This window comes from Triturus cristatus, chromosome 11 (assembly GCF_964204655.1).
Source record: "Triturus cristatus chromosome 11, aTriCri1.1, whole genome shotgun sequence".
In the NCBI taxonomy this organism is placed as follows: domain Eukaryota; kingdom Metazoa; phylum Chordata; class Amphibia; order Caudata; family Salamandridae; genus Triturus; species Triturus cristatus.
Window position 1 is genome coordinate 410280603 of NC_140594.1, and position 17143 is coordinate 410297745.

The 17143-nt window shown below is 44.2% G+C and overlaps 1 protein-coding gene across 2 annotated transcripts in view; it reads left to right on the forward strand.

The window, feature by feature from the left end:
- Positions 1-17143, forward strand: part of LOC146784326 (poly(ADP-ribose) glycohydrolase-like) — an 868511-nt gene that overhangs the window by 613669 nt on the left and 237699 nt on the right. For both annotated transcript variants that reach the window (XM_085636068.1, XM_085636067.1), the window contains exon 10: positions 13197-13272. In XM_085636068.1, the coding sequence (XP_085492194.1) occupies positions 13197-13272 (76 nt within the window). The remainder of the gene's footprint in view (positions 1-13196; positions 13273-17143) is intronic.

The following is a 17143-nucleotide window of genomic DNA, read 5'->3' on the forward strand; positions in this document are numbered from 1 at the left end:
CCAATCAAACACTCACACCCAGTCATCAGGTATCTGGCAAAAAGAAAGGGGATAATCATGCAAAAATGGGTGTTTTCCTACATCATTTGAACAAGAACTTGTCAATTGGAATTTGAATAGAGCAGAACTTTGGGTACCTCAAGCTTACCATTATCACCACCACATTTGGAGAAATACTGCCCAGAGCCAGAAACTTGCACCTAATATTGGCATTCAAAAGACTCTTAGCATCAGGGTTGGCAGACACATTGTCAGGGACAGAAAGCATATTTATTGGTGGCTATCTTCTCTCAGGCTGAGGCCAGTCCTTGTTCTTATGACCTGTGGGTGAGCAGGAGCTTGACTGCCCTGCAAGATAAGAAGTTGACCCTGAGCAGCCGAACTGCGGCACATGACCCAGCTGTGGTAAATAATTTAATTACCGGAACTTAATTTGATGCGGAAAATCTATAACAATAGCTCAGTAAAATAAGAGGCAGAATCCGTGGTATTAGAGGTTCGGAACGGGCTTTATTCCATAATCAATTTAAATCGATGAGCTCCAGATTCCATCACCACGAAGGTTCAGGAAGTGAAGACCGTACTTTATTGATAGGTAATCATTTTTATACAATAGGCATTACAGTGAAACAAATGGAGGAGGCGTAACAATTGATAGTAAAGATAAAACATACATGCGTAGCAAAAGTGGGTGTAACTGGGCGTAACTTAAAGAACGTCATCAGGTATGATGTCATAATAGGGTGGTTCCATGAAAGAATTTCGCAATGTCAGCAGAAATACTTGGCAGAAATGCGCGCGCAGCAGCGTGACGTGTGATTGACGTGCAACTAGGGGGTGAAGGGGACTTGACATTTTAGCTCTACATGTGGCGACAGAAGTCTGGAGGGTCAAGTCAACCTAATCCCAAATCATATCTAACATCCTATGTTTAAAGAACTATGTTATCCAAAAGAGAGGCCTTCTTGGAGTAGAATCTTATTCTATACTGACTATACTGACTGTGAGTGCGTGTACAAGCGTCTAAGTGTCTACACTAGATGCGAGGGCAGGAATCTTCCATAGTAACAGGGCTATGAATTACTGGCATAATGACAGAGAAGCCGGGCCTTTTGCTCGGTAGCTGGAAGAATGTTTACTTAAACTACTAGTCAGGAATGCATTGGGTAGGGAGCGGAGCAGATAATTTCGAAGGTGAAATACAGTTTTTGGCAGGCAACAGGCTGATGTCAGGCACCGTTAGCTGCGCAGAGAATGAGGACAAAGTTCATGGATACAGATGCGAGCTCAGACTGGAGCTTTCAGAGGCAGAAGGCAGGAAAAGCTTGATGGCAGAATCAGGGCCTACTTGCCTGGACTGTAAAATGGCATAAGTGAACCATATAAAGCCGGTGGCCTTTCATACTTAGGAATGGAATATCCGGCCCATTCATGGCGGATCTGAAAGAGGACATGTTGGCGGTGGACGCACATGTGTTTGCGTCTTCATAACTGGAACTGGAGGGATCATACATGTACTTGTGATTTATACATGAAACCGTTGGGGTCCAAGATAGGGGACATAACTGACCAGAAAAATCCATATTTCCACATTCCCTCCTTGTCCCCTACTTGCCCGTCAAGAGATATCAATCTTCATTAATCCATCGATCTGTTCATATAGCATCATTTGTTCTTCTTTCTTCTTCCGTGATGAATAAAATCTTGGTGGTGGAATACACGATGTGGCACACAGACCACAGATCGCTGGTCCACATTGTAGACATAGACAGCAACTGAATAATATGAGGAAGCCAATACCTAGGAAGGATAGGACCTTCCATCCAAAGGTAGATAATACACTCCAAAACCAACCGGACCAAGTCCAGGTGCCTGGATTCTGGTGTATCTGGCTTACAATCTTATGAAGGCGAGTTATGGCTTTATATACAGATGGCGAATTTTCTGGTATGAAAATGCAACAACTTGATCCGATGACCCTACAAGCTCCGCCCCTATCGGCCAGGATGACGTCAAGGACAAGACGATTTTGAAGCACAACAATCCGCATAGCAGACTGCTCTTCTGTTAAATTGCCTAAGGCGGAAATAGTTTCGTTCACTACTGCTTCAAGGGTTCTGGTTAATCTACGTATCAGCTTACTATTGGTAACTGTACCTATATAGGGAAAGAGACCTTTATTGAAATCTGTGTATTTTTCCCATGCTGTCTCAGTGTAATCGACTATTGGGAGATCTCTCCTTTCTCTATTGTGTACTAAATGAGTATTTCTGTGATAATCAGGAGGAGCTAGGAAAACAGGTGGCAAAAGGAATCCGATGTAGCAGGTACCATCCCAATCTAGTGGCAAACGTATGTATGCTGTCTGACCACATATGAAGTAGGAATGGCGGGAAGCTCTAAATGTAGACTTGCCTTGATCACTAAATTCTATTACAGTGGTGCATCTACTATGGCCCATATGTATGGAACCATTCTTTCTTACACATAATTTACCTTTTACTGGAAATACTGACATGGCGGGCAAAATTGGAGTAGCTTCGGATTCGACATTCAGGATCATGAGATTAAGCGTAAAATTACCTAATCCATACACTTCATTTTCTAGATCAGTTCCTGTTCTTTTGGGAAGTCCCTCCTTGTTGGGGTGGCAGACTTTGAGTAAAACTAAGTTCAGATTTCCCCATACCCAGTTGTTCTGGTAAACTGCAGAATTCGAATCTAGGTAATTAATTAAACTAAACCATGCTCCACAGGAGCCGTTGTGTGTGAACGGGTATGGAAAGAGAGGTAGAATTCCTTTATAGTTCTGATAGGGAGGGAGTCGGCCACATATCCAACAATTTGTAGCATTGCTAACCTGATGGGAATGATGTAACATACTAATAAAAGTGTTATTGCGCAGCGCAAATCTATAAGATAACTCATGCGGAGGTAATTCACTAAAAGAATGTTCAGCAGTAACATTATAAACATGTCTAGAAATAGGATAATATGTGTGCAACAATATACTTGCAGTAATTACTAAAAGACTTAAGAAAAACAGAATTAATAACGTCACTGTGCAATGACTACGCAGTGATTTACAGTACGCATATCGTTTCAATTTTATCCTTCTATTTCTTTCTCTATACAGGTCTAAGGGATACATGTCAGAGACAAATTCGACCGCTTCACCTTGGAGAGGACTTAAACAATCAAATTGCCTGACTGGTTAGACCTAAGTTTTAGTTTATATAGTTCATGGCTATTCAATTCAACCAAAGGAAGTTTTGAGTCAATCGGGGAAGACACGCAAGGTGTGTCGTTTACGTCTGACGGCAGTCCATGAAATTTCTTGATATGACTTGAATGTATCCAGCCTTTTCGACCTTCGATCTTTACGGCTGTCCTCGTCGTTAGCAAGACAAGTTGAGGCGATCTCCACCTAGGATCCAGCTGGGACTTCCGGTCAAAGTTCCTCACTAACACCAGATCCCCTGGAATTACGTCATGGGGTTTCACCTCGGTGTTGTCGGGAAAGGCTGCAGCTACCTGTGAACGACAAGATTGTAGTGCAGACATCAAGGAAGCCAAGTAATCTGTCAGCATATTACAGTCAATATCAGTTATTTTTCGTGGTATAGGCGTCCCCCACATATTTGGTGGTCTACCGAAGATCACCTCATAAGGGGATAGCCCTGTTCGAGAGTGTGCTACCATTCTCATGTAAAAGAGTGCAACGGGTAAGGCTACTACCCAGTCGACACCTTTCTCTCTGCATATTTTGGACAATCTAATTTTCAGAGTTTGATTATGTCGTTCCACGAGACCTGCTGCCTCGGGGTGTCGGACACAGTGGAATCTCCACTGATAGCCTAACAAAAGTGAAACGTGTTTCATTAGTTCGGATGAGAACGGCTGGCCGTTATCTGAGTAGACAACACGTGGTAAACCGTACCGTGGGAAGAATTCTCGTACTAACTGTTTGGCAGTAGTCGGGGCAGTGTAATCTGAAACCGGGTATGCCTCTGTCCAACGGGAAAGAGCACAGACAACTACGAGAACATATTTGAATCCTCGACATCGTTCCATCTGGATATAATCCATCTGGAGGACTTCAAAAGGGTGATCAGGAGGCTGAAATCCACCCTGTTCTACGGGAATGCTTTTACCTGGGTTAAACTGACAACAGATCATACAGGTACGGACTTTTTGTTTAGCTGCTGCTCGTAAATGTTTGTTGAACCAAATGTGTTGAATGCTGTCTAGCATAGCTTTTTCTCCTAGATGTGCTGGACTATGTACAGTGTTAATAACGACTTGGACCATTGAATCAGGAAGGAACCACACAGATTTTTCCTTCGTCATCCATCCTTGATCCGTTTGGATCCCTCCTAATTCAGTCCATTTCTTTATTTCGTCTGGAGTAGCATGTGTCTGTATGTCAATTACGTCAAGAGCGGGATCCTTAACCATCATGCAATGTGTTGGTGTCGGAACTATTGTCTTTGTCATGTCGGATGTTTGAGTTTGAGCAGTCTGTTTAGCTGTTCTGTCAGCTAGATCATTGCCTTGAGAAATGATATCAGTAACTTTCGTATGAGCTTTACATTTCATAATTGATATTGCAGTGGGTAGATGTATTGCATCTAATAAGGCATGAATAAGGGGTCCGTGCTGAATGTGGGCACCGTGAGAAGTTAAATAACCTCTCTCTCGCCACAGCACGCCGAAGTCATGTACAACTCCGAATGCATAACGTGAATCAGTGTATATGTTGACTTTTTTATTTGTGGCTTGAATACAGGCTTGTGTCAGAGCGATGAGCTCTGCTGCTTGAGCGGACAAGGTATTTATGCAATTTGTTTCAATGATTTCAGTGTCTGTTGTGACTGCGTAAGCGGCCACTAGCTCTCCTGTACTTGTTCTCATACATGAACCATCTACATACAACGTCAGGTCTGGGTCTGACAAGGGGACATCTGTCAAATCTTGTCTGGGTTTCGTCGTGATAGTGATAACTTCGATACAATCATGTGCAAGTGGGTCTGTTCCATTTATAGGTAACAGTGTGGCAGGATTCAATGTACTACAACGTCTGATTTCTATATGTGGCTGAAACAATGTTAATTCGTAACCAGTAAGTCGTGCTATAGTCAAGTGTTGTGTTTGTGTGCGGTTCAAGAGAACCTCTACTGCATGTGGTACTTGTACTGTCAATGGATGTCCTAATACTATGGCATCGCTTTGTCTGATTGCTAAAGCTGTTGCTGCCACTGATTTCAGGCACGCAGGCAAAGCCTGAGCTACGGGATCTAATGTACTAGAAAAATAAGCACATGGTTTGTGTGATCCTGCTTGTTCCTGTGTGAGTACTGACAAGGCAGTACCTTCGCGTTCTGTAACGAAGAGTGTAAACTGTTTATTGTAACATGGTGTTGCTAAAACAGGTGCTTGGCATAAGGCTTTCTTTAGGCTTTCAAAAGCTTGTGTATGTTCCTGAGTCCAAGGGAGAACAGTCGATGTGGCTGCCTCCTGTGTTGTCAATTGAATGAGTGGTTTTGCTAGAAATGCATACTGAGGGATCCACTGCCTACAATATGAAGTGAGGCCTATGAAAGCCCGCACCTCCTTTTGTGTCTTGGGTATCGGCATATTAGCAATTAGCTGGATGCGATCTGGTGTAAGCTGCCTTCCCTCCTTGGACAGCGAGTGACCAAGGTAAACAACTCGCTGGAAACAGAATTGCAGCTTAGAAGGGGACACCTTGTGCCCCTTTTCGGCCAAAAATTGTAATACCGTCAGTGAGGCTTTCTCACATTCAGGTTCGCTTCTAGCGGTGATCAGCAGATCATCGACATATTGAAGCAGGGCAGTGTTGACTGGCATGTGGATACTGTCGAGTTCTCGTTTCAGTGCTTGGCTATAAATGCTGGGGCTTTCTGTAAATCCTTGAGGTGCGCGTGTGAATTTAAAACTTCGTCCATTTAAACTAAATCCGAACAAGTATTGGCTTTCCGGATCTATTGGGACGCTGAAAAAGGCATTCTTGAGATCAATTACAGTAAAGAATGTTGCTTCGGAATCAATGGCTGTCAGTAATGAAGAAATGTCTGGGACTACGGGGTATTGTGGTACTATGCATTTATTTAATTCGTGCAGATCAATAACCAATCGATATACTGGCGGGGCTGTTGGATCGGTTCGTTTAAGAATCGGAATTATCGGTGAATTACATACATTGGAGTCAGTTTCCACAACCACTCCTTGGGTAATAAGCTCGTCAATGATTTGTAGTAAAGCCACTACAGCATCTGGGGGTAACTTGTATTGTCGCATTCGTGGAAGTACCACTCCTGCTTTTAGTGTGACTCGATATGGTGTAATGTTCATGCAACCAACATCTGTAGGGCCTTGTGCCCATAAATGTGTCGGTAAAGTCTGTAGTCGGTGATCCATGTCTCGGGACACGTAGTGCCCTTTGAAATCACGTAAAAATAATCTTACTCCTTCCGGAGAACAACATATAATAGCTCCTAGAGCTTTCAAAGTTTTTATGCCTAACAAGTTTTCTGGACATGATTTAGTAAGTAACAAATCTGTAGTTCGTGTCAAGGGACCAATCGTAAGTGGAAGAGGCTGTGTTACTTCGTTAATGATAGGTTTTCCTGAAAAGCCAAGGGAAATATTCTGTGTGCCTGAGAGGGGTGCCCCTGGAACTTCACTACGTTTTATTGTTGTTCGACTTGCCCCTGTATCAAGTAAGAATTTTCTATCTTGACCTAACAGTTCACTGTGTACATAAGGTCCTTCTTGATCTACTGGGACCTCAATAAGGGGTAAGCCAACTTCCCTCTCTAGGCTGTTTCATGAGTATCGTTGATAATCAGGATAGTCATACTGTGCGGTCTGATACATCTGTCGTGTCGTTGTTTGTGTGGCTGCAATAGGCTGCGGTGGTGGAGCTGGCATAGACTGTTGCGGAGCTGGCATGGACTGTGCATGCTGCGGAGCTCCTTGTTGGTTCTGATCCTGTCTAAGTGGTCGTGGTCTTTCTTTTGCGTTACCTATGGCAATATTATGTTTTAAAACTGGACAATCGTGTACATAATGACCTGGCTGTTTACAATAGTTGCACGTCCCTTTAACAGGACCTGTTGAAACACTGGACTGTGTTATACCCTTCTTATGACCGTCAACTGGCACTGTCTGGGAAACTAGCATTTTCATTTTCGTGTCTTTCATGTGTCTATGTTCATGTTCTTGTTCTTCTCTAATTCTATTGTGATGGTACTGTAGCATTTGTAACATTTGTGACGGAGTGTTACCTTGCCAGGTACTCTCGAACTTCAATACTCTATTCTTAACTTGGGGCAAGGCATTTTCAACTAACTTTGTCACAAACAGATGTGGATAAGATTCGCTACTTGCTTTTATTCCACTATTTATACCAAAACATTTCTCAAATCGGGAATAGAAATCACTAGTGTCTTCATCTGATTTTTGTTTACAGGCTGATATTGCACCCCAGTCTTCCTTTTTCGTAGTTAATAAACGTGGCAGTACCTGTACTAGTAAACCTGGTAACGCTTTGATCTTGTCCCCGAGCCCTGAACCTGGACCTCGAGCTTTTTCTTCGTTTTCTAATGCTGTCCAATCTATCTTCTGGTCTCCCACCTCCCAATCCTTTTCCTTGAGTTTTTCGTAAATGCCCGCAGGCATTAATACCTTCAATATTGTCATAATGTCGGGGTAGGTATATTCTCCCATGAGTAACATATCTTTAATTTCACGATGGAAACCTGCTGGGTCTTTATCATGACTGGGTACCACTTTCTTCATTTCTAATAGTTCTATTTTAGATATGGGTGTGTATACAAACACACGTTTAAACTCATTGTCATCACCCTTTATCGGGTGCACTTCGCGTAAGGGATTCTGTCTATCCATGTAATACGTCGTTCTTTCCTTGATGGGCAGTGAGACATGTTCAGGACATACAAAAAGAATGTACTGCCTTCTGGATTCTAGTATTTCTCTAATTAACTTAGTACCGGAACCTCTCCATTTATTCGTGAGTAATTCAGTCAATATATCAGGTAAGGGGCCAGGATCGGAGTGTTGGCTTTTATATAATATAAGGAGTTGTTGAATCATGTAGATACCAGCTAAACGCTGTTCATCTGGGGCGAGGTTCAAAAACGTATGTGCCAGTGTATCATCACCATATTTTCCAGGACTATCAACCCAGTGAACGGCTGACCTGGCTAATTCTTGTTCGTCCATAGAATCGAGCATATGATAACCCCTTCGTTCTCGGAGTAATTTGTCAGCGGCTTGGAATGAATGTTCGGGGGACCTTATATTTATTATAGGAGTTTGGAATTTTCTGTTATTATCTGGACGTATCGGACATATCGGATCAGTAAAGCATCTAGTATTATTGCAAGATCTTCCTCTACCTACATATGCCATTGTTTCTAACTGTCCTGTGGGCAGTTCTAATTCTTCCTCGTCCTTGATTTGTTCTGGTTCGTCTACTGCTAATCTTTCCTCGTGTATTCGTTCTATTTCTTTGCGGATCTTTCGGCTCATAGCTACTATGCATGATCGTTTATCGTGTCTCCCCTCTGATATATTCTTACCCCATGTGGTAAGAATCTGCATTTCTTCCGGATTTACCCCTGGTTGATCTTGATTTCTGATCACACAGTTTATGAGGAAACGTAACAGTTCCCCCTGTATTTCCACCTTTTGATACTCCATGGCTCTGTTAATACTCTCAGGGTCTCGCCCTGATTGAACAAAATGATATATATTTTCTAAATGTGCAGTCATTCCTGGTAGCTTCCCTAAATATATTGCAGCTCGTCGGATACGTAATGATGCCAGCATCATTTCGTCCCCTTTTCCGGGCACAGGGTCATATCTACAATCTATTAGAAGTTCCTTGAGCGTGCTGGGAGTTACCAGTTTGGGCGTACGTTGGTGGGCTAATTCTTGAAAGGACAGTTTATTTGTTCTGGGTGGCGTAGAAAAAATGCTTGATGTACCTCCGGTAGCACCACCTGGGGTGCTGGATGTGAAAGGATTTGTTGAACGAGATATAGCAACCATAGGTGTGGATGCGGATGTAGAAACAGATGTGCTTGCCGGAACTTGTGTCGGGGTTTGCTGTTGCAGAGGTACAGACGAAGGAGGGTCTCGGCGTTGAACCCCCTCGGCAGGCGGTCTATGTGGCGCAGCATTAGCATACTCGGGAGCTGCGTCGTCTAAATAAGAGGAAAGAAAAACATCTTCTGCGGTTCTGGGATGCCCTTTGGGATGTGCTTTTATCGGAAACAATGGGGGTGGCAAGTCTCTTGGTATCTCCGGGGTAGCCTTAGGTAGTCCTTCGGCCAGAAGAGGATACATACCATTCACAAGGGCATTTCTTTGTCTGTCTGTTTGTTCTGATTTTACTCGAGTACCTTCTTCAATTAATACACTTTCTCGAACTTTATTTGAATTCTCCTTACTCTTCTCTTCCTGTCTACGTGCTTTTTCTGTACGTCTATACGATTCTTTACGCCACAATTCAATGGCATCTTTCTGTGACTGTCTAGCTTTCCTTTTCCATAATTCTTCCTCTACTTTCACAATGCAATCTGCATCCCAGGTCCCAGCTGCGGGCCACCTCTGACTTTCTGGTAATTCCTTGGTGTAGTCTACCCATAAATCAAGAAATAATATGGCGTCTAGGCCATGTTTATGATACATGAAGTACCCTGGAGTGTCCCTAGGAGGAATGGGAACAGCTTCTTCGAGTACCCCTTTTCTAGTTGTGATCTGTCTTAATTTCGAAAAGAGCGGCATATTGAGAACTGATCTGATCTGATACCTAATTTTGAACACGTTTAATACCATAAAACACAATAATGAACAGTCATTCACACCACAATATACAGAACGTATTTAAAACATTTTAACATTTAACATTTAAACAAAATAGACAATGATGGCCAATTAGGGAACTAGTCCCTAAGCATAATACTCGATACTAACTAGGTAAATCTGAATTATATACTAGACATACTTGATATACTGCTAAACAGTACAGATACACTGCTGAAACAGTGCAGACCGGATTTGTGTACCCAAACCCGTCTTGACCGGCACAACCTATGTGCACGTCAGAACGCCTCCCCGATAATGGTACTCACCGGGTAGCTCGGAACGGAAGGCCTCGAAACGGAACTGAACTTGAACCGGACTGGACTCGACTCGAAACTTCGGAAACTTCGGAAACTGGTGGGCCTCTGTATACCTCGGATCTTGCTCTCTCAGCTAGGCTCTGGTCGGGATACTTCGCACTTCTCACCGCCTCGTCTGGGTGTTGATCGCAGCCTCAGTTACCCCCGCTCGGCAGGAGGGAGATACAGGAAATCCTGTGGGTACGCGTTGTTGTCCGTCCAGCTGTGACAGGAGACCGGGCCTGCAACGCACCGCCGGCGCGTGAGATGAGAAAGTGTCCCTGTTCGGGCGCCATTTATGTGGTAAATAATTTAATTACCGGAACTTAATTTGATGCGGAAAATCTATAACAATAGCTCAGTAAAATAAGAGGCAGAATCCGTGGTATTAGAGGTTCGGAACGGGCTTTATTCCATAATCAATTTAAATCGATGAGCTCCAGATTCCATCACCACGAAGGTTCAGGAAGTGAAGACCGTACTTTATTGATAGGTAATCATTTTTATACAATAGGCATTACAGTGAAACAAATGGAGGAGGCGTAACAATTGATAGTAAAGATAAAACATACATGCGTAGCAAAAGTGGGTGTAACTGGGCGTAACTTAAAGAACGTCATCAGGTATGATGTCATAATAGGGTGGTTCCATGAAAGAATTTCGCAATGTCAGCAGAAATACTTGGCAGAAATGCGCGCGCAGCAGCGTGACGTGTGATTGACGTGCAACTAGGGGGTGAAGGGGACTTGACATTTTAGCTCTACATGTGGCGACAGAAGTCTGGAGGGTCAAGTCAACCTAATCCCAAATCATATCTAACATCCTATGTTTAAAGAACTATGTTATCCAAAAGAGAGGCCTTCTTGGAGTAGAATCTTATTCTATACTGACTATACTGACTGTGAGTGCGTGTACAAGCGTCTAAGTGTCTACACTAGATGCGAGGGCAGGAATCTTCCATAGTAACAGGGCTATGAATTACTGGCATAATGACAGAGAAGCCGGGCCTTTTGCTCGGTAGCTGGAAGAATGTTTACTTAAACTACTAGTCAGGAATGCATTGGGTAGGGAGCGGAGCAGATAATTTCGAAGGTGAAATACAGTTTTTGGCAGGCAACAGGCTGATGTCAGGCACCGTTAGCTGCGCAGAGAATGAGGACAAAGTTCATGGATACAGATGCGAGCTCAGACTGGAGCTTTCAGAGGCAGAAGGCAGGAAAAGCTTGATGGCAGAATCAGGGCCTACTTGCCTGGACTGTAAAATGGCATAAGTGAACCATATAAAGCCGGTGGCCTTTCATACTTAGGAATGGAATATCCGGCCCATTCATGGCGGATCTGAAAGAGGACATGTTGGCGGTGGACGCACATGTGTTTGCGTCTTCATAACTGGAACTGGAGGGATCATACATGTACTTGTGATTTATACATGAAACCGTTGGGGTCCAAGATAGGGGACATAACTGACCAGAAAAATCCATATTTCCACACAGCTGACAAACGTTCTGCATAGACCATGCCTCAGGGAACCAGTATTGTCCAGAATGCACAAGTTCTCTGTAGTCAAGCTGGCTTTAAACTACTATAAAGACCACAGATACAGACTGGTGCATGGTGCTGCGTAGACACTTGTCTACATCGTTACTGCAGCTGGAGAGCCTGTAGTATTCCTGACACAATCATACTTGTAGGGTGTGTGTATCTGCTACCACCCAGACTTAGGGAGATATGGATGTTTTGCAACTTCACACCCATGGTGTGTGGTCAAGTCCGCTCACCTGTCATTATTGTAGTTTGAGGTCATAGCTGGTCCTTAATCCTGCAGTGCAGTTCCCAGTTGGAACTGGAGAAGTGTTATGGTCCCAAGGTGAACACGTTCTGGTGAAGGTCCCACCACTGTCAAATCTTGAATTAGACAGACGTTGACCCATGTCTGCATCTTCCACCCCACATTAAAAATATTGAGACTAGTTGGGTCAATGACTTGCCTCTGTATTGAACGTTGTTGCAGATTCCTGTTAGCCTCTGTAACTTGATTTGTCACCTTAAACTTCCTCCATTCATTTAACTTTGGTGGGACCCTTCTACTTTGGGTACTGGCATTTTGGCTGAAGAGAGTTTACTACTTTTGCCACTGGAAACTCAGCAGATGGGGCTCAGGCACTGAATTGTCGGGTGGTTCTCACAGAGGCCATTCAGACAGAAGGCCATACCTATCATAGCAATCTTTTTATATGGGAATTTTATTTCTGAAACCTCTATTTCATTGCTTGAGACTTTGTTACCCAGCAAGATAGTAAACCCAAAAATGCCTATGTTCTCCTAGTTTCCCTGAGCACAGCCAAAAGTGTCACATTGTGCATAGGATGAAAGTAATAAAAAATAAAACATAGGATGAAAGTAATAAAAAATAAACCTAGAGCCTTTGTATTGTTTTACTACATGTGGGACTAGCTATTCTAATGTGTATTTCCAAAAACAGTGTTTAAAGCACACACATTTTACAGAGATTAATATAACCCTAGCACACTTACGGTCTCCACACTTCATGCATGGAAAAGTCACCATTATTTGTAGTTTGGGCCACACCTAGAGGGATAGGCCGGTACTCCATAATGTGTGGTTGGAAACATCATCAAGGGGCACCTGGGGTCACAATGGTCTCATCCGTTTGGTGGTTTGAACAGAGGGGCATGGGAGAGGTGGGGGGAGAGTGTGTGTTTGTGTGTCTCTCTCTCAGTCAGAAGGTATGTGCAGAAACAGAGACTGTAGTAGATAGATGATGTTAGGAGTTAAGCCATGAGGGTGTTAGTCGGGCCACAGTGATGCTCTCTGTATGGGCACACTATGTTTGGGTGTAGGTTAGTAGTGAGCCACTTGTGAAGGGTAGTAGTGAGGCTGTGTCTGCTCCATTTCATATTGCAGTGCTGTCTTCATGCTAAACTGAGGTTTACTGTGTCTAAATGACTCATTGTGTTCCAGGTCTCGGGCCATGTTCACCAAATTTCATGTATCCAGCGAAGGAACCATAGAGGAAAATGGTGAAAGGATGCTGCAGGTACAACAATTTCTTATCCAGCTTCCAGTACCATCACATGAGCAATGGTAGCATTCAATTACTGAACTAAAATAAGGGATGTTTTCCCACTGTGCATCACACCTTTATGGTTCACACCTTTTTTTGGGCCCTGTGAGCAATCCCGACCATAGACTCCAACCTAAGTTCTCAATCAAAAAGATTTTCTGCAAACCCAACATTCAGACCCCATCTACTACTCATTCAGTTTCCTTGGCACAAGGTATATTTCACCCAGAATCGTAGTCCCAATTCATATGCCGCTACTCACCCAGAAGCTGTTTATAAGCCTCACCCACAGGCCTGCTTGTTCCCCAAGCTCCAGGACAATATGCAGTTGCAACCAAAGGCCATCCTGCTTCCCAAGCCACAACCATTGCTGCACCTCAAGGCAGCCCCACCCACCACTAGCGGGTGCTGTTATCCCAGTTCAGTTACTAGTGGGTGGCTATCTACACCAAATATTACTATTGCAGTTGTGTACGATTAAAACTGTAATCAGAATACCAGTTTAGTTTAATGTTCAAGGGATTTCTGTTACTGTCTGTTCTGTGGTCCCTCCATATCAGGGATAAGAAGTACATGAGCATACTGATGCTTCTCCTGCCTGGCTGTCCCTTGCCGGGCACGAAAAGCGTTCCCTTGCATGTGGGGGTCTATGTATGTGATTAGCGATGTCACAGACTTGCAATCTACGTAATGGTGGTAAGGTTAGAACCTTATATTGTGGGGCTTTTCTCCTGAATTCATGTTGGCAATAGAATGTAATATCTAATGTTAAATGCTCAACTAGGCATTTGAAAATATAAAACGTTCTGAACTCAAACATCAGCCTTTTGACGGATGCTTCTAACTACAGATTCCTCATCTCTTGATTCCTCAGCTTGTCACTCTCCTCAGATGGCAGACTTGATTCAGAAACTCTTGGAATAGTCCCTGCTTGCCAACAGGAGACACCATCCTCCTCCTTCACAACCCTATCCCACCTTCAGATAAGGCAACATGAAGCTACATAAAGGTGCACCCCTGCAGCCTCACACCTGTAGAGGTGTATCCTGTGCTCCGCTCCTATTGATTTTGTTTTTTTACTCCAAATTCTCAAGGTTTACAGTAGGCAGACATGTCCTCCCCCCCCCCCCCCCCCCCAACCCCCCCAAAAGATGAATGCATTAAAACAATGTCATGTGTAACACAAGAAGCAATGCTGGTCCTAGTTAGCCACATCAGGTAAGGAGAAGGTCAAGTCAACATAGAAACACTAGAAGTGTAGGTGAAGTTATTTTACGTCCAGATGCTTCCACTTCAGAAGAGATAGCACTGCTGTTGGTTTAGAAAACCTGGATACATCGTGGATGTTAATCATAATCCGAGTTCTCTGGACCATCTTGGACTCCACAGCAAATTGAGACCTTCAATTAGGTCATATTACAGATCTTCAACATGGGTCCGGGCCCCATGGACCACCAGAACCCTCAGTTCGCTTTCACTGGTGGGCCCTTCCTGTCACCAACTCACCATGGACAAAGTCAGCTTGATTCGTTGCGGGGCTACACCTCAAGTCTCATGCCGCAGGCCCTGCCTGTTGTTCCTTTATTGGCATTGCTTCTGGCTTTAGTGCTGCCAGTTCCATATCTATCCCTGGCTCCAGCCTTGAACATGGAAACTTCTTTGTCGCGCCGGGCAGGTAACACGTGACAATACTGGGTAGGGTACAACTCTTTTTTTATTGGACTGAGCAGATACAAAAACAAAGCACTATAGATGGGGACATCTTCGTCAGGGGGATAGATTCTTCTCCTCCTTGGCGTCGCCGTAGATGATGCTTCATCAAGGCCCAGCCGGGATATGGGAGGCAGGAGAAAACAAAGAAATGCACTTCCGTTAGTGCCAGACGCCTTTTATTGCAAATAGGGGGGAAGGAGTGAGGGATTTGTTCACCCGGTTGGATTCTCTTAGACGGTGTAGGGGAGGGGGAACAGTCACCAAAAGGAGCAGGGGGGCGCGCTGAAATAGGTAACGCTTGCGGCTTCACTATGGGGCACTTTTCAGAAGCCTCCCCCAGCCTCCCGAGGATGCCGTGTCCACCCTTCTGCCAGCTCCCCGGAATCGTGCCCGTACCTGCTCTAGCCACGTCCCTCCGGGAACGTGGCTGGGCGCTGCGTAAGGTAGGTGGCCTCCTGGCTTCTCCTCGAGTGGTTCGTCAGGGGTATTGGAAAATTCCCGGTCCTTATGTCTGCTTCAGATTCCTCGCTCTGCCTCCGCACTCTGACGTCCGTCTTCTTTCTCCTTCCGGTCATCGATGACTTGATCATAGGCTCTGGCAGTCTTATCCTTGGCTGACGTGTTGTACTCCCACCGCCTGGGGGGCGAGCCAGAGTCGTCCTCCTCTCTGAATTTAAAGGGCCAGCCTTGTGAGGCATAGTACTCGTCCCAAGCACTAAGGCTGATGTCAACAACTGGGGGCTGCAAAGGAAAGAGAGGGACGGTCTCGTGAAGCGATGCCTGATAAAGTGAATCAGGGTCTATGGGAGCCGGACCCCGACATTCTTCTGGAGGAGCTATTCCAGTGTCTGGATTTACCATTACTAAAGGAAAACCTCAAACTGATGAGGACTCTCCACTAGTTCCTGTGCCTCAACCACAGTATTTAAGTATGGGTGAGGCTGTTTCTGGATCAGATTAAGACGCTACACAAGGCATTCACCATGTTCCACACAACCTAAATAACGATAAAGATGTAAATAATTTGCCCCAACCTCATTATTCAGATAATTACCTTTATCTCAACTTGCGAAATGCCAGTGACTTAGATAACTCTGCTGAGTCCACCATGGATTTACCATTGGGACTCCCTGCAGAAGAACATGCCTCTTTTGCTGCAGTGGTTGAGAGGGTTGTGGAAGTCCTAGTATTACCACTCCTAATGGATGAGGTTAAGTCTAACCTGCTGACTGAAATCTTGCAGCCTGTGCCTGCTGACACAGAGCCCTTGTTACCATTCAACGAAGCCCTGACTGACCTGATCCTGGCAGCTTGGACTTAGCCTCACTTGGCCTCAGCAGTGAGTCACTCCATAGCCAGAAGTCACAGATCAGCACTAAGTGATTATGAATGTTTGACACAACATCCAACTCCAGAGAGCTGTATAGTACCGGCATCCTCAAGTAAGGTCAATCTAAACTCTTTCCTGGTTAATCTGCCCAACATGGAATCCATGAGACTTGATGCTAAGGGCAAAAAAAAAATTCTGTCAGTTTAGATTTGTGTTGCTTGAATGCATTTTACCTCCTTGGTGGTTATATGCATGCCCTATAGAATATGGCACGTTAGGGTTTACCTGCATTGTCTGAAGATCTGCCCAACACATTTTCCCAGACATTACAAGACTGATATGATCCTGCAAAATACGTCCTGTGTTCTGGGCTGGATACCACTGTTTCTGTTGCTCCTGCAATGGCCACTACCTTCATTGTATGACTACTTCCCTGGATACACTGAACTGGCTTCTCTGGGACAGTCCAACCTTTGCTGATGGATATTCCCTATGATTGGGCCAGAGTTTTGGGTTAAGCAAAACTGATGCAGCCTTCGAGCACTTCAAGAGCTGTATCGTTATGTGGGGGGTTACTTCCCCCTGCTCGTCAGTTTTCCAGCAGTAATACAGAAAATTCTAAGGATATTCAAAGTATGAACCAAAGAAAAAATCTGTTACAGCACACCCATTATTACGTATGATGATCCAAATACAGTATTGGATAGGTAATGAACAAGGTCTGATTTCAAATGTAATCCTTAACAGGAGTTCACAAGAACAATCTGATGAGACAACAGGTGTACAGAACATGCAAGCAGT